Here is a 17,524-nt window from a genome sequence, read left to right as displayed (position 1 = left end):
AGCCGATCATCGAAACTCTATCCCCACGGTAACGGCGGCCATGATGCAGGTCCAGAGCAGCACAGCAGCACACGTGGGTCCAGAGTCTCAGTGGATGATGTCATTGGCATCTATACAGATTTTATACAAAGACTAAGTTACTGTGACTCGTGCTGCTTTCACTGGCAGTAGGACGTACGGACGCCCATACATGAGGATCACAGTGTAAACAAAGTATCACAGCGAGTTTCATCTCAACTCCTACAAAATAAAATGACAGTTTGAGATGAAGCAAGGTGTTCCTGCTCTTCACCTGTTCACACACACACACACACACACACACACTTGCAGAGCCCCTAAAGTTCTCTTCCTCAGCCCATGTAGCCGTGGTTGTGCGGAGCCTCATTAACCTCATTAGGATGCCACAGTGCCTCTCAGCCTCTTTGAGACTCTGTTCACAGGATTGTAGCAAACTGCGTCCGCTGTGTTTGGATCTTTTTATTCCGTCGCTCTGCCTTTCAGTGGCTCGATATCTACGATCTATTGCCCTTTTGTGGCTTCATTGAAATGACTTAGCGGCGCCGTGAATGAGGCCAACAGCTGCTGGGCGGAGATTCGCCGAAGCAATAACTGTCGGAACAAAACCTAATCACTTCTTTAGGCCCTCATTTGCTTATGCAAATCTGTCATTGTGAGCGGGCGTATTAATAGTTCAGGAGGAGGACACGAGTGGCACATTCTCCTCCTGGAGTCTTTGTGTGGCAGAGAGAGGGAGAGTGAGAGAGAGTGAGAGTGGAGGGCATCTGTGCTCCCAGTCTGCTCCTCTAGACCCTGAAGAGACCAAGACCAGGTCACAGGCTGCCTGCTGCAGTGTTCAGAGGAGCTCTGCCGGGTGCTGCTCCCTCTCTCTCTCTCTCTCTCGCTCTCGCTCTCTGCTTCTCTCTCTCTCTCTCCCTCTGCTTCTCTCTCTCTCTCTCTCTCTCTCTGCTTCTCTTTCTCTCTCTCTCTCTCTCTCTCTCTCTCGCTCTCTCTCTCTCTCTGCTTCTCTCCCTCTCTCTCTCTCTCTCTCTCTCTCTCTCTCTCTCTCTCTCTCTCTGCTTTCTCTCTCTCTCTCTGCTTTTCTCTCTCTCTGACTCCCTCTCTCTCTCGCTCTCTCTCTCTCTCTGCTTCTCTCCCTGTCTCTCTCTCTCTCTCTCTCTCTCTCTCTCTGCTTTCTCTCTCTCTCTCTGCTTTTCTCTCTCTCTGACTCTCTCTCTCTCCTTCTCTGACTCTCTCATTTTCTCTCTCTCTCCCTCTCTCTTTCTTTTTCTCTCTCTCTCTCGATCCCTCTTCATCTCTCTCTCTGACTCTCCCTCTCTCCCTCTCTTTCACTCACTCTCTCTCTCTTTCACTCTCTCTCTCTCCCTCCCTCTCTTTCTCTCTCTCTCTCTCTGACTCTCTCTCTCCCTCTCTCTCTCTCTCTCTCTCTCTCTCTCTCTCTGCTTTCTCTCTCTCTCTGCTTTTCTCTCTCTCTGACTCTCTCTCTCTCCTTCTCTGACTCTCTCATTTTCTCTCTCTCTCCCTCTCTCTTTCTTTTTCTCTCTCTCTCTCGATCCCTCTTCATCTCTCTCTCTGACTCTCCCTCTCTCCCTCTCTTTCACTCTCTCTCTCTTTCACTCTCTCTCTCTCTCTCCCTCCCTCTCTTTCTCTCTCTGTCTCTCCCTCCCTCTCTTTCACTCTCTCTCTCTCTCTCTCTCTCTCTCTCATTGTTCAGCCCTGTGTCCCGTGTCATTTTCAGACCCTAGTCACCTGATTGGCTCTCGTCAGACAAACAGGTCAAAGCCTCAGCTGGAAGTGTTTCCTGCCTCATAAGATGATATTTTTCTTCTTCCTGAGGGAGACTCGTAGCTTATCAATTACCCCTCATGCGACCGCCGTGTAACATTCCGTCTGGTGAGCCTGCGGAGGCGGCGTTGTTGTGGGAGGTCTGGAAGAACAACACAGAGCAGGGAAGCAGCTCAGCCAAACCTGGGACAGAGATCTGATCCTCAACCTGTGATGTTTTCATACTCTGACATTAGTTTGCTCTGTAGTTTGACGTTGCAGAGGCCTGAGTGGATAATGGCTGCGCTAAAGAGAGGCTGAGGTCTCCCAAAGGACGGAAACAGGCCGTCGCTCGGGGTGGAATTCCTGCTTTAATCCTCATTCCTTCCCTTTTCTTCCCATGTAAACAGATTACTTACATGATCTCTGCTGTCAGCATTGAAAAGCTGCGTGATGACAGGGGAGTTAGACGCCCAACACCACTTTGATGTGGAATTGGACCCTTAAATCACACACACACACACACACACACACACAGGAGACCTTCTGGATTAAAGGGATCTCAATTAGTCCTCATCACCTGATATTTACAAGACATCAGTCCGTCTCTCCGCCCTCCGCCTTTCCTTTTCAACATCCTGTCCACTTCAGGTTCCATTGACGAGAACCAGAACTCTGAGAGACCCCCCCTCCCCCCTCCCCCTCCCCCTCCCCTCAGCCCGCCTGTCTGCCGGTGTCAGAAGTGCCAGTGAGCAAGAGGTGCTGGAGGGGAAAGTAAGAGAGATGGAGGAGCGAAGCGTCTGTGGGTTTGTTTGATTCCGAGTGTCCTCTAGGGACGCTGAGGGAGGGAAAGACTGACGGGCTGGATCAGGGAGCAGCCATCAAGTGTCCACAGCGTTCCTGGGTCGGCGGTGAAGTGTGGAATCTTTCCCACGTGATCTCCTCTCCCTGATGCTCCCTGTTCTCCTCCTCTAGTCGCTCTCCTGGTCTCTTTTGTATGTCATCCTCTCTTGTGATCTCCATAACGTGAAGATCCAGATCCAGCGAGACCCATTGATCCTTTCCCCATTCCCCTTCAGATTATGGATCACCCCCCCCCCCCCTCCCTCGGGCCCCCCTCCCTCAGGCCCCCCTCCCTCAGCCCGTTAGTACAAATAATGACTAATCAATAAGCAGCTCCGTCCCCCTGAGTGTCCTTTTAACTCTTGATTTATGCCACGGCGACGCGGCCGCTCGCTCGCTCACTCGCTGTGTCTCTCCGCTCTGCAGCCAATCAATGGAGGCGATCCCAGCGAGGCCGCGGCTCCCTCCGTCATCGTCAGATCTCACTTTCTATTTATTCATTTATTCACATAGATCTGCACCAGATCGTAATTGGACGAGATTACGAGGAGAGGAAGCGGTTTGGTCGTAGCGTTATGCTGATCCGTATTGATCGCTGATCGCTTCTGCTGCCGTTCATCACTCACTGTCGTCTGTGGACACGTTTCCGTGGCGGCGGAGCTTTGCATCAGGGACCGATTCATAACGTGTGTTAGTCTGATGTCGACTTGTTCTATGCAAAACACAAGAAACGTGAATCTCCTTCATTTAAACGAACATGTGGCCGTCTGGTCTCTGTAGTTTAACTCATCAGCTGTTCATATCTTCATCAACACAACTCTGAGCTCCACGTATATGTTGTAATGTTTCTTTAGATGATAAGGATCAGCAGTTTCAGTGAAGCTCAGCTGCAGTATGAAGGAGACGCAGTCCTGCTTTTAAACTATACATCAAACTCCAAACCAGGTCAGGAAGCGGAAACATTTCTGGCTCTGACGTTAATGGGAGAAGGTCGTGGGAACGCTGTGCGTGTGTCTGTGGAGGGAACCCTGACACGCTGGGGACGCCCGGCGTGTTTGTCAGCGTGATGCGTACGCCCCGGCACGTCTCTGCGCCTGTGCGATGAATAAGGAGAGCGAGGTATCTGATCCGTCCCAGGGGAGGAGCTCCGGTGGCAGCCTAGCCCGCTCGCAGCGCTCTGAGGTTATGGCGGGCTGCCCTGACCTTCCCCTCCCCTCCCCTCCCCTCCCCTCTCCTCTCCTCCCCTCCCTGTGGATCTGATTTCCGTAGCTGTATTCAGGAAGCGGCGATGACAACCGCGCGCTCCGAAACCATCGCTCTTCCTCTCTCGATTGCCTCGTTTCAGAGCTGTTTGACTTGGCAGTTGTGCCTTTTGAGGAAATCCAGGGTTGGGGGCCTGCGCGATCATTCCTCAGCTCAGCGGTGGAAATAGAGCTCTGACCTTTGACCTCTGGACCACAGTGTGTTTAGATAATGATGTGATCTAGAAAGTTATGTTGAGACTTATTGCAGTCTTGGATCTCGTGGATACAAACAACATTCACTGATTTTCAGGTCAAGATAGAGAATTCAGGAGCTGTAGTTGTAGTTCCTGTCTCCGGTCTCCAGTTTCCGTGTCAAAGGTCACGAGGAAACACCTTCTGAGGCCACGGTGGACATCAGACTTATCTTCTAACTTCATGTAGAGGAGCTTTAGAGGCCTACAACCTGTTTTTAGTAGTTTAGAGTTTGGTTTCCAATGTGGCTGACCCAGTTTCCTGTTTCAGTTTCAGTCCATGTGTGTCAAAGTCGCTCCCACACATGGAGGAACAGACTTGGAACATCTTGCCTCTCCCTCTCCTTCATGTGTCTGTCAGACGTGTTGTGTCATAATCCCGGTCCAAATGAAGCTTATGCACATTTAGCATGTATTTACTAGCGTCTCCATTTAAAGCTACAGTACGTGTCACACACACACACACACACACACACACACACACACAGCGTCCTAATCCCTCTAAACCCAGCTGATTTGGCTGTGAAACTAATCCAGTAAAAGCCATTTTTGGTTATCTGTGTCTGCGTGCTGCTGAGGCTTCTTAAGGAGACTTTGGTTTCAGTCTCATTTTGGGAATTGAACCTGTGGATTTTCACCCAGCGTGGAATTCAGTGTGTGTGTGTGTTTACATGCAGGGAAGATGGCATCATGAGGATCAGTATTAGGGTTCCGCCGCCCTCCGTGTTGCGTAATCTCGTTATGAGGCGAATCTTCCCACTGAAGCTTCGCACACGGCGGCGCGGAGCAGAGCAGAGCGTGTTCCATTTCCTGTCTGATTTGCGGCGTGCCGGCGGATATGAAAATCTAAGAGACTTGATGAACGATCAAGTGTTGTAATGTGTGTAATCAATTCAACATCCTGCGCCCCCCCGTAATAGGATTAATAATACGCTACAAGTGATTGAAGAGCTTTGTTCCAGAGGAAGATGGCCGCCATTAGACGCCACTACACGCCGGCTCTTACATACATGATTAACAGCGCGGCGGCGGCGGCGCAGGGAGGGAGGGAGGGAGCGGTGATGTAGAGACCCTGAGGGGTCCTAACTCCTGTCTCACCCGGCCACTTGAAATACAGCGCGTCCAGGATGAGGTCACTACACACGCACACACACACACACACACACACACACTTCAAACAGGTTGGGCTCAGGAGTAATGGCGACAGGGCCTTTTTTAAAGTGGCACACTTAGGCGGAGTGCCCCCCCCCCCTCATACCCATAATGCCTTATTTATGGCCCCCTGGCTGCTATAAAGCCGGCCTGTGTCAGCAGCTGGCTGCTCCGCCTCCAGGGACCGGCCCGCTTCATGCCAGGACGTAGCCTGCACCCTCGCCCCCCCGCCCCTCGCCCTCCTTATTCAATCTCTCAGCCCCCCCAGGGACCAGCTGCCTCCTCGCCCCCGTGACACAGTCTGCACCCCCTCCTCCCTCCCTCCCTCCCTCCCTCCCTCCACGTACACCAGCCTGTCATCTCCTCACCTCCCTCGTCCTGTCTGTCCATACAGGCTTCCTCCTCCTCCTCCTCCTCCTCCTCTTCTTCTTCGAGGTCTCTTATTGAGCCCTTCTTCCTTTTTTTTTTAACTTCATTCTCTCTTATTGTCGTTCTTCTTTACTGTCAACATTAATTTCTTTCCTTTTCCTTTCTTTCTTTCTTTCTTTCTTTCTTTCTTTCTTTCTTTCTTTCTCACCCCTCTTCTCCTTTCTAAATGAGTGATAGTCTGGTTGATCAGTTCTCTCTCTCACTCTTTCATCTTTAATCCCAGTCACTTGTCTCACTCCATCAGGTTGTGCAGCATCTTCAGGCCCTGCAGTCCATTTTAGAGAGTGTGTTCTCTTCTCTTATCACATCTCCACAAACAGACCCCCCCCCCCCCCCCTTCATCCTTCCTCCTCGCGTGTTCTGTGTTCTTCCTTCCTTTGCCGTCTCCCTTCATCCTCATCCCTCCCCCCCTCCCTCGGCTGCCTCTCTCTCCCCCCGTCCCTTTATCCCCCGCACCTTTCACAATCCGCTCCCCTGGAGGAATCCTCCAGACGAACAAACCTCCTCTTCCTCCTCTTCCTCCTCCTCTCTCCTCTGGGGGGATTTGAACCGTGGCGAGCGGTGTGACGGGCGTCTGCAGCAGCCGCCTGACGCCCTCAGAGCTTCCTCTGATGGGCGCCGTGCCTTTGTCTTGTTTCTCGCGTGTGTTTTCTTTCCCGTGACAACAGGTAGAGCAAAGGTGCCGCTGTGTTTGAGAAACGGCCTCATTTGCATAAACAGCAGTCGCTCACTGCAGCTCCATCTGAACAAAGCAGGAGGAAGATTTCATCTCCTGCTGCTGCTGAGGCTCCAGAGCTTCACTTCTTTGTGTTCAAGTGAAAATTCTGCTTTTGTCTTTTCATCACTAAAAGGCAAAGATGACGAAAAATTTAAATGGAACAGACGTCACATTCCTAAACACACACACACACACACACACACACACACACACACACACACACACCAAGCCGTGTCCCCATCCAGTCAGTCAGTCAGTCAGTCTTCATGGCGGGACAGCTGAAGCCCCTGTCTCTCAGTCTGGAGATGTTTTGACAGACATGAGGCTCCAAACCTTCAGACAGGAGCCAGAGAACCGAGGCCGGGGGGTGAGGGAGGGAGGGAGGAGAGGAAGGAGGGAGGAGGGGGGGCTGTGAGGGTGAAGGGGGGGGGGGGATACGCTGAGATGCATCACCTGCTCCCGGGAGAAACTCCTGTCAGCTTTTATTGCTCCCTGATCCTGGCTGCCTTTTCCTGGACAGTTGGCGAAAAAATATGTCTTATGATCTTATCTGTGTGGAAGAGACAAATAAAAACATAAGACGCTCCCTCCCTCTCTCTCTCTGGCTCCCTCTCCCTCTCTCCCTCCCTCCCTCTCTCCCTCCCTCTCTCTCTCTCTCTCCCTCTCTCTCTCTCTCTCTGGATGTGATCAGAGCAGTAAGGCGTATCGCTCCTTAAACTCTTCTGCTTGTGTGTCTGTGAGGAGTCGTCCAGTCTCCGTCTCCTTACTGCAGTTAGGATGATAAACTCTTCAGTCCACATGTTTGCACCTTAATGCCATTATTGATTATTAAGCGATGAGCCCTCGTCAATCAACCTCCACATGCATTTCCTCACTTCCCTATTGATCCTCTGCATAAACATTGGAAGTGTGTGTGTGTGTATGTGTGTGTGTGGTCAGCACAGTTGGGAGTTTGGGCCGCGGCGAGAGTTGAAAGTGAGGAAGAGGTGGTGGAAGGGAGGGACAGAGGAAGCTTGGCCTGTGCCCTGCTGATGCTCAGGGTATCTCAGGGGCGAGGCTGCAGGACGGGCAGGAAGCTCTCTCTCTCTCTCTCTCTCTTTGTGTGTGTGGAGCGCTTCAGGGAGGAGCTGCACCCAGGATTTCCCTTTTTAAGAGTTTAACAAGTCCACGTCTGTTCTCAAGGAGCCAGGAGCTCTGCAGTGTCGCAGCAGGGGAAGAAGGAGAGCTTTAGTTAGAGAAATGTGATGATGGATGTGATGGAGCCAAACCGCAGCAGCAGCCAGAGAAGAAGAAGAAGAAGAGCTGCAGCTTCTCCTAATAAATGACTGCGTTTGTTTTCATACTCTGCCTTTTCCACTTCCCTTCAGTGTAATCACCACGGATGATCCTTCCTCCTAGTGATGCACATGTGCCTTAGCAACCGTCTGATCCGTCTCTGCTGATGGAATCTGTAGATTTGTCTTTGTTGTGTTCTCCTTCCTCCTCTCTCTCTCTCGCCGCAGCTTAGCGAACACGCAGCACATCCATGTTTACCGTGGCGTAGGAACAGCGCCGAGGCCTCTGGGTGTTTTGTGAATAATGAGATCTATTGCGGTGTTGAGGAGCGGCGGCGTCTCAGTGGGATCGGCGAAGATTCTGCTTAGTGCTGTGAAATTAAAGAAAAGTATCTAAAGTAGAGAAAGCGTGTGAGAGAGAGAGAGAGAGAGAGAGAGAGAGGAGCTGTGGGCTCCGTGTTTCCTTCACAGGCTCAGAGTCCAGCTGGCAAAAAAGTTGATGTTGAATATTTAATGAATCCTGGTAGATCCTTGCCGATGGCGTTGACGCGCTCTGGCTCCGCCCCCCTAGAGGTATGGTTCAGATAAGTGAAGGTTTTGTTCTTGTTTTCGCCCTGAAGACGTGAATATGAATGAGACGAGTTGATGGATGAAAGGATGGAGAAGTAGTCGTCTGTACAAAATGTATGGATCCAAAAGGAAAACAAGAACATGAGAGGATTCAGATGGAACAGCGTCGCTCCTCTCTGAACCTCAATCAAATCAAATTTAATCCAACTTTATTCTCCTTATAGTGTGCAGAGTACAAACCCAACACACTGCTGAACACATAGACGTCCAGCCGCTAACAACAAACACTTATCTGCCACAGATATGAGCTCCTTGTATCTGTAATCATTCAGTCAGGCTGCTGTCATTTTCTGGATAAAAACATAAAACCTGGCTGTTTTGAATGAAATGAAAGCAGATTGGCTTCTTTGACACGACGGTGTTTCTCTGTACATATGCACAGGAGAGGTTTTGTCACGACCGCGCTCTCTGTGGGCTCCCTGGCATGTAGGACGCATTACCATGGCGATCATACATCAGATACTCGCCGCTTTCTCTCCGAAAATTGCCTGCTGTCAAAAGATGTCTGGAGTCTCATTTTCCTCCCTGCAGCCCCAGAAACAGAGGGGGGGAGAGAGGGAGAGAGAGAGAGAGAGAGAGAGGAGGGCCTCCTGCCTGCCTCCTGATGATAATGGATCCTAATTTGACTCAGATTATGATTTATCAGATGCTGTCGATTCTTCCAACGGCCACGATTATACAGCGCCCAGAAAATGGAACCATGACAACGGAGACGTCCATCCGTCACCTCCAGTAGAGAGGGAGAGAGGGGGGGGTGGGGGGAGAGAGAGAGAGAGATGCCCCAGAAATTGTCCTGCTCCAATTCGATTTCCTTCCCCTCTCTCACTGTCGTCCTCCCTCCCTCCCTCCCTCCCTCCCTGGTCGGGGCCGAGGTGATCAGCAGGCGTTGCAGATCCCCATCAGTCAAAACGTCCTACACTTCCACCTAAACTCACATTGGAATTCTAATTTAGTCCTGCTCCACTTATTTCCTTCACTTACAATCCCATCAGCCGGAGCCCAATTACCGCTATCTCACCTCTCCTCCACCTCTTCCTCCTCCTCCTCCTCCTCCTCCTCCTCCTTCTTCTTCTTCTGTATCTTCCTCATTTCGTCTCTGCCTTGAACAGGTGATCGATCCTTTTTGGTGTCGGTGTAGTTTGAATGCTCTCACTCTCACTCTCTCTCTGTCTCTCTCCCTCTCTCTCTTTCTCTCTTTCTCTCTGTCTCTCTCCCTCTCTGTCTCTCTCTCTCTCTCTGTCTCCCCCTTTCTCTCAACCTCCCTCACTCTCTGTCTCCCCCTCTCTCTCTCTATCTCCCCCTTTCTCTCCACCTCCCTCACTCACTCTCTCCCTCTCTCTCTCTCTCTCGCTCTCCCTCTCTCTGCCCTCCTGCTGTGTACACTACATGCTGGTTGCATCCACGTATGCAGGCTGTATTGTGTAACTTGCTCTTCATCCCTCACGATGACAGATCAGCCTTTTGAAATCTGCATTCAGTGACATTAGATGAGGTTTCCCACCAACATTCCCTTGATCTTTGATTCTTCTGCCGCAGCAGCGTCGTGGGTGGAAAGTAACTAATGTAGAGTTTGTTTCAGGTTCTGGACTCCTGCAGCTTTTGTAGTACAAAGGTGAATATGAGTTGTTTTCCAGCAGGCGTAAGCAGATTCAGACTTTATCTATTGACGTGGTGTCAGGTTGAATTTAAAGTATTGTTGCCAGATAAAGCCCGGCGCTGTGTCTCACCTCTGCTTCAGCTCCACTGCAGGCACTTGAACCTGATTATCTCTCCTGACCAAACACACTGGTGGAGCTCCAGCCTAAATCCTCGTTCCTGCGCTTCTCCACTCCTCCTGCAAATGGATTTCCTGATTTGCCCTGAACTTTACGCCCGAGCATGAAGAAGTCTGGCCCTCGTTATCAGTGTTTGGTTTAGCTGAGAGCTCATAAAAATGTAGAAAATAGCGTTTGGCCCTTTAATGCCTCTCTAATCCAGCGCTGATAAGGCGGCGTGTACTCATGGCGCTTGTTTGAAATTCCTCTCCTCCGCCTCGCACACTTTTATCTCACACCCCGTATCCTCACACTCTGACAGCAATTTGCTCAACCTGTAGGAAAAAACACAGCTCTTGTGGGCAAAAGCCCGGCGAAACCAGTTTTGTGATTCTCTGCTGAGCTGTTAAAGCACCACTACAGGCTAATGGCCTCCAACAGCGACTACTTTATGGTGATGTTGACACAGGATGGAATAATTAGTCTGTTGTGGTAATGGCTGTGATAAAACTCCCGACTCAGAAGTCCCTTTATCCAAAACCCTGTTGCCTAGTTACCGTTTTCCCCAGGTGACTGAATCCGCTGAATCATGTGCGATTGGCTATGAATCACAAAGACCGTGGCCCAGTGGCCTGAGAGCTTTAGTTATGATTGGTGCGTTCATAATGGCGTTGTGAAGCGTAGATACATTACAATAAGTGGCAGAACTGACAGCGCCGATCTGTCTGTTGACGGATTGAATGGCGCGGCGTGATGGATGCTGTCTCCTGTTAACCCTCGAGTTGCACTGTCAGACTGTGTGTGTGTGTGTGTGTGTGTGTGTGTGTGTGTGAGCAACAGTAGAGAGGAAACTCAAGCTGCCGGTGTGTGTTTCAGCTTTAGATATGAGAGATTGAAACAAACGTGTGCAGCCTCCATCCACGGCTCTGATCCTATGTTGGATTTGGTTGGTTTGAACTTTGAACCCATGTTTAAATGTTACACATCAGCTGAGTGATGTGTGGCTGTCAGCAGGAGGAAACCAAAGCAGCTCCTGTTCAGTTTAGTGACGGTTCATCGTCTCTACAAAGGAATCTGAGTTCAGATTATTCATAGAATGCAGTGTAACAGTGTTGATATGAAAGCAACGCCCAGCAGATTGTCAAATCTAATCTCGCCATGTTTCCTGCTGAAAGCGTCCACGGGATCAGATCCTGACAAATCCCTCCTGCTTTAATCCCGACACGCGTTCCAATCCCAGCATACTCTTATGAAGAATGTATTGGAAACATCTGTGAGGGGGGGAAACGGGATTGGAAGCTGCTGCAAGCACGGCATCGCGAAACCGCACGAGAGCCTCCGCCGCCGCCGATCTCGCGGTGACGCACGATCCCAATGGGGACGTGACCCATGAAACAGGAGCCGCCCACGTGGGACGCCGTGCTTCCTCAAGAACTAGGCCAGGACTTCAGATATCGAGATCGCGGCCCAATTTATTTGGCTTGTAACCGGGCAGAGGAGCGTCGATACGTTGATGTGTACGAGCGTGAAATTGGCCCGTGAATTAAAAGGAGCCATATTGCCGCGTGCCTCGCTGTTATTGCCTCAAGTGGCGCCATAGCTTGAAATCGAATCCCACTTACCCAGCTTGGCTTAAATGTGTGTGAGCAAATTCGTTTTCATGCTTGTGTGAGTGAGTGTGTGTGTGTGCGTGTGTGTGCATTAATACCAGTCAAATATTATATTACCATATCTGACTTTTTGGACCGCCGGTGCTCCTGGAAAAATGGAGATGCCCTATAAAAAACGAAAAACCAATTAAATCCCGTCCATTCCATCAATGGATTCCAGTGTTTACACATGTTGACAGGCCGCAGGATGGCTGAGGCTTAGAGTGGAGACGCGACCGGTGTGTGTGAGAGAGCACAGGGCACAAGATGGATCCATCTTAGTCTGTTTGTTTGTCATGCCTGCACAGTAAAACTTTGATCCTGCTCCAATCCTACTTGACAAACGTCGTGTAAACACCATCAGCAGATTCTAATCTACATAAATGTGGCGCTGTAATTCCAGTCACTGACCCAGCTTGGATCCTGACTGATGAGTGATTTGTAGGTTTTTCCTCCAGAGCTTTTTAGTTGCCGTGGCAGTATTTCACCGACTCAACCTAAGTGCCGCATCTCTCTCCTGACGAACGCACACAAACAGACACAAGTACACACTCAGTCGCTAAGCTTGGCACGGCGTTCCGGCGCGGTGCCAGTTCGGTGCCCTTTGAGGAGAGAGAGCGCTCTGATCCCAGCTCGGCTGTGGACGTGCAGATGGCGTCTAATTCAGCCCGGGTCACACGATGTGTTAGCTAGACTCATTCCCCTCTTACTTGCCTGTCAAAACAAAGTCTTACAGAGAATTAGAAATTCTCTCCCATCTTTTTAATCTACTTTGCATGCAAACTAAGTAGTTGCTGCAGCTTATCAAGTCCCCCGTTTAGTCTCGTTGACATGACGAGGCAAATGTCAGGGATTTGATAATGAGTCGCTAAGTGTGGCGATATTGTATTGATTGGCATCTAATTGCCATGTGTCTACAGATCAATCGGCTCTATCGGTGTCTGGAGGTTAAACCCGTGTAATCCCGAGTAGAAGCAGGATGAGGTAATGAGAGCCTGAATGGTCCCGGACACAGCAGACACAGAGCCTCTGGCCCCCCTAATCTCTCCACAGGATCAACATCAGTAAAGCTGTGAGCAGTCCAGCGTCTGACTTAATCCTGTTTTTCCCTTTAGATATGCAAGAAAGGTCAACCTGGAATGTGCCACGGTACTTTTCCCTTTTTTTATAATTAATCCCATCTGATTGTTGATTGTCTGGGAGTTGAATAGCAGCGATACAACGGCAGAGAGCTGAGTGGAGAGAATAACCAGCGGCACAGGGCCACAAGTCCACATATTCTCTACATTTTACCTTTAAAACTCAATTTAGAGATCAAAAAATGCCCCCTAGTCCTCAGAGAAGTGGATCTGTACGTCGGGAGGCAGGTGGTGAAGGACTCTGTGATGAAGAACATACATGTCCTTCACAACAAAGAAGAGTTAGCAACGACATGGAACCTTCTGTAAGACTTAAACAAGTGACTTATTCAAGAATGTGGAAGTGTAAACTGGAGTGTTTATGTGGTAAAAGTCCCTGAATGTTGAAGAAGCTTCTGCCACACGCCATTTGTCACGTGGTCTGCAGAATAAACCGTTTGCTGAGCCTGAATTATCCCCAAACTTCAGTCAGAAGTAGCCGCATAAAAGAATAGATTATCTCTAAACCCGGGAGAGCTGAGCACCAAACGTACGCCGGCAGCAGCTAGCTGTTGTCGTTTGTATCCGACGATTAGCAACATCATGTATCTCAACAACAGTGTAAGTGTGCGATCACTCAGGGAAGCCAGCCAATCCGTGTCGATCTGCCGCCGTAGATAACAGGGGCTCTGGGCTCACAGATGGAGCGCTAGCCGTTAGCACCGGTTAGCACGGGCATCAGTCTCCCTGTGAGCCGCCTGTGCGCCTTCGATCAATAGACCTGGATTATCATCTTCGGCATCTCGGTTCATTTTTCACGGCAGACAAAGGCCCTGCCAGCTGCTCGCTCTTTGTCGGAGGATGTAGGGCCTAGATCCTCCGTCTGATAAGATTACAGGGACTAACCGCCACAGATGCTGCTTTCAGGGACGACGTGGATTCGCCACATACACTCTTTTTTTCTTCTTACCAAGTGTATCAGTACATCAGTAAATGTTTATTTAACAGGCTGGCAGGCTCGTCAGTACAACAGTCACATAGAGATAGGAATCCCTCGACTACCCCAGCTTAATTAAATGTTTAATTAAGATGCTGGCGTTTAATTAAAAAGTTGATTATTATGAAATAAGGATTATTGCCAAAAGCAAAAGATAGGAAATCGCAAAATACAATCCCTGTATTATTAATAAAGACTGAGGTGTGATTTCATACAAATGAGGAAGTGTTAATTAGTATTAGAGCTAAAGGTGTTTAAATGGAACAGAGTGATGATATGAAACCAGGCGCCGATTTATCTTGACTGTGTTATTGGTCTCAGGGCTCCGCTCAGCCGGGGGGAGATGATCTCACGGGGGGCTTTGAAGTGTGAAGCAACAATGCTGCCGCTTGTTCCCTCAAGGTCACCCCTGTAGTAACGCCTCGCCACCAGGGCTCCTCCTCGCCAAACACAAGACCCTCTTCACTCTGTCACTGCGGAGCCCTCGGCGCTCTGCTGGACATGCCCACATGCCCTTTGTGGGCCAGCTGGGGGGCGAGCGGGGCCGTCTCCAGCTGTCCTTTACTGCCTCCGACCCTGTGGACACCCAAAGCTTCACATTCCTAAGGCCTCGCTCTCAAGGGCACAATGAGCCATGAAATGTCTCCTAAATGAGAGGAGGGTTGTTTCATGTAGGCGTAGGTCTGAAGGATGCTCCTCTGCATGGGAAGAGCAGCTCCCCTGAATGGAGCCATTCTTTTATAATCCACAGGATCAGCGCTTTGTCCACCAGCTGCTTCTGTCACTTACTGTACATTTCTACACACACTCTTCCTGCTGTTCTGTCGGCGTGTTTTCACTGGGAGCTGTCTGTCTGTCCGTATGTTTATGTGCACTTAAACCTCATTATACTGCAATTAAGGCAAGAAATTAGCTTTTTGAAATGGCATGTAGACACCTTAATGGAAGACATCACAGAATGCTTAGATTATGTTATTGTAGATCAATTTGTAATTGGTGTGTGTGTGTGTGTGTGTGTGTGTGTGTGTGTGTGTGTGTCATGATTCCTCTTGACTGCCTTCATCGTATTTCACCTTTAACTCTCTGTTTGGGTGCAGAGTGTAAACGTGACTCTCTGACCTGATGAAGCCTCTGGCCACGGCGTTCTGCACTGGCAGCCTGGCTTCACTTCAACATTACATCTTCTCAGACCTCCGTTCCAGACTGGAGGCCCAGACAGGCAGGCAGCTCAGCGGTGAAAGGCCGGCTGTGTGTGTTTCTCAGCCCCAGACACACTCCACTCACAAAGCCACTCTGTGACCTTTCCGCCTCACACACCAGTGCCAGATATTGAGTGAGCCTGTCCAGAGGATGAAGCTCATCTAAGACTAAATCTCTGCCGTCTCTGGGGGTTTTTGCGGTGCTATTGTGTTGCAGTGTTGCTCTTTCTCTGATTGATTTACAGAGTTTTGTCAGGCTGGAGGATTGGAGGCAGTTTGAGGCCTTTATTCGAGTTTCTCCTCTCCCGGGCAGGATCCGGGTCAGGAGGTTGCCTTAATAAAGCTACAACACACTTTTGATTACATCGTTCAGCGACCGTCTCAGGAGAGCGTGAACATCTTTCATCTGACCGACACTGAACTCCATTTTAAACTGAACGTCCGTGCTTCCTTGACACTGGCACTTCTGTGATGGGGGGGGGGGGTAGCCGGTACTTTCCGTCTCTCTCTGGCGGCACAGACATCCTCCGTTTGCAGACGAGCCATTAACAGATCGGAGTCTTCTGGTGTGTAAAGTGTTAAGACCGTGACGTTCAGCCTGAGAGGGTCACACATGTACACACACACACTCGGCTGGAGGGCTCAGCTGTGTTCTGAAGAGGCCGAGCGGCTGTGTTACATATCATGGAGATTAGTCTGATGGCACATGACAGTTCCCTGGTTCTTAACGAGGCTGAGCGGCTCTGGCTTCTCCTCTGTGTGTGTCTGGAGTTAATGGTCTGCAAAGTTGAAGGTGGTGCTGCTCTTTTTAAGTTGTAGCGCTCAAGCTCCTCTGCTATCTGTGCTCTGTGTGTGTTTGATGAATGAACGGATCCATCACGATGGAGCACAGAGCGGTGGGAGTCTGGGGTTCCTTTGAGGAGTCCTGCAAACTCGTTTTTGTTCTCTTCTGCTGCATTTCCATCGTTTTATCTTGCAACTACATTCTGAATTTTTGCGCTGACCTTAAAGTCTCCCTATGTAAGCAGAAAGGGGGTCTGCAGAGCCGGACTCGGGGGAGCTGTGGGGTTGGAAAGAGTTGGAGGTTTGACCTTCTGAGCTTTGGAGATAAGACGGTCCCCGGGAATTTCCTGGCAGTTGGAGAAAAGTTGAAAAGTGGGGGCTGAAGTCCACAGTTCCCCTGCTGGGCCCTCAACCCTGACACACACACACACACACTCTTTGAGATGGAAAATGTGTTGCCTGGATTGATGACTTTGCTCTGAAGAAGGTCATGTGAGATCGGCTCCTCCTGCACATGTTTGTGTCCTGCTAGAAGAAGAAGAAGAGGAATCTCTCAGCAGCATAGAGAGACGTAGGGGTCTAACTAACGCTTGACGTCTCAGCCAGCATCTGATCCTAGAGCCAGAACTCTACTCAAGACCTCCGTCCTGAGGAGGCCCAGGCCCAGGTCCATTTGTGGGGGTGACTAGTTTCAAAGTGGCTCCAGAGTGAAGCTGCAGTAAATGGAGTCATAATCAAGTCGAGCACAATCAGCTGCAGCATGTAACTTCATCTCTTTGTTGCTGCTCAGTGTGTGTGAGAGTGATGGAGGCTGTGTCCTGGGTCTGAGATGCGGGGGCGTGGCCGTGGTGTTGTGGCACGCTGCAGCGTTAGCCACTTTTCTTTGTTCATTGTTATGAATAATACATCAGAGGGGCATTAGTTTGATTCATATTGCCGTTGGCTGGGCTGGGTTTCTGGCTCGGCGCTCACTCATCACGTCGGGCCTTTTATCTGGGTTGTGCATATCTGGGTTGCTTTACAGCGTCAACCGCACTTGCGATCAATTTGTTGGACTGCGGACTCTAAAGAACTTTTGTCCCTGGGCCATTTCTGCCTGCGCTGATGGAACCAGGTCAGCCGTTCACCAAGGACCTCTCACACTCATCCATCTCTCTCTCTCCCCCTCTCTCTCTCTCTCTCGCAGTAACCGACTCGCCCCCAGCAACCACGACCGGATACAGAGGCTGAGGCAGGAGTTCCAGCAGTCCCAGACCGTCCCCGACGACCCGGACGACCGCAGGAGGACGTACAGCTTCGAGCAGCCCTGGGTGAGTGTATGAGAACCACGGCACCTGTCCTGTAACTGAGAGCCACTGGCAGCCAGAGGAAGACGTCTTGACCGTCAGACTGACGTGTTCAAGAAGCACACGGGTAGCACCGGCCCGCGGATGTGGAACCCCTCAGTTGGAATGCTAACCCCAGTGTTAGCTCCCTTCCTGTGGAGTATGGAGCTAACCCCACTAACCCCACTACCAGCGGCCCTGAACAAGACACAGATTGATTGATCTCCTCTGTAGGACTACCATTAACCCCTACGGGCCCTCCCAGCTAATTATGCTAACGCTAACCCCCTTCACCCCGGAACGCTCAGCGCCGTGTGCATGCAGGAGCGTGCACGTCCTCTTGACACGCCGCCACTAACCCCACCCACTCCTCATC

At 50.4% G+C, this 17,524-nt stretch overlaps 1 protein-coding gene across 6 annotated transcripts in view; it reads left to right on the top strand.

The window, feature by feature from the left end:
- The window catches only part of pard3ab (par-3 family cell polarity regulator alpha, b), a 163,799-nt gene that overhangs the window by 134,937 nt on the left and 11,338 nt on the right, over positions 1–17,524 (top strand). For all 6 annotated transcript variants that reach the window (XM_076161805.1, XM_076161804.1, XM_076161806.1 and 3 more), the window contains one exon: positions 17,010–17,133. In XM_076161805.1, coding sequence (XP_076017920.1) covers positions 17,010–17,133 — 124 coding nt within the window. The remainder of the gene's footprint in view (positions 1–17,009; positions 17,134–17,524) is intronic.

The sequence above is a fragment of the Genypterus blacodes genome, unplaced genomic scaffold, assembly GCF_046128005.1.
Source record: "Genypterus blacodes isolate CSIRO-AG114 ecotype Tasmania unplaced genomic scaffold, CSIRO-AGI_Gbla_v1 ptg000114l_1, whole genome shotgun sequence".
In the NCBI taxonomy this organism is placed as follows: Eukaryota; Metazoa; Chordata; class Actinopteri; order Ophidiiformes; family Ophidiidae; genus Genypterus; species Genypterus blacodes.
Note: the sequence above shows the minus strand (reverse complement) of the source record. Positions and strands in the feature narration are given on the sequence as shown.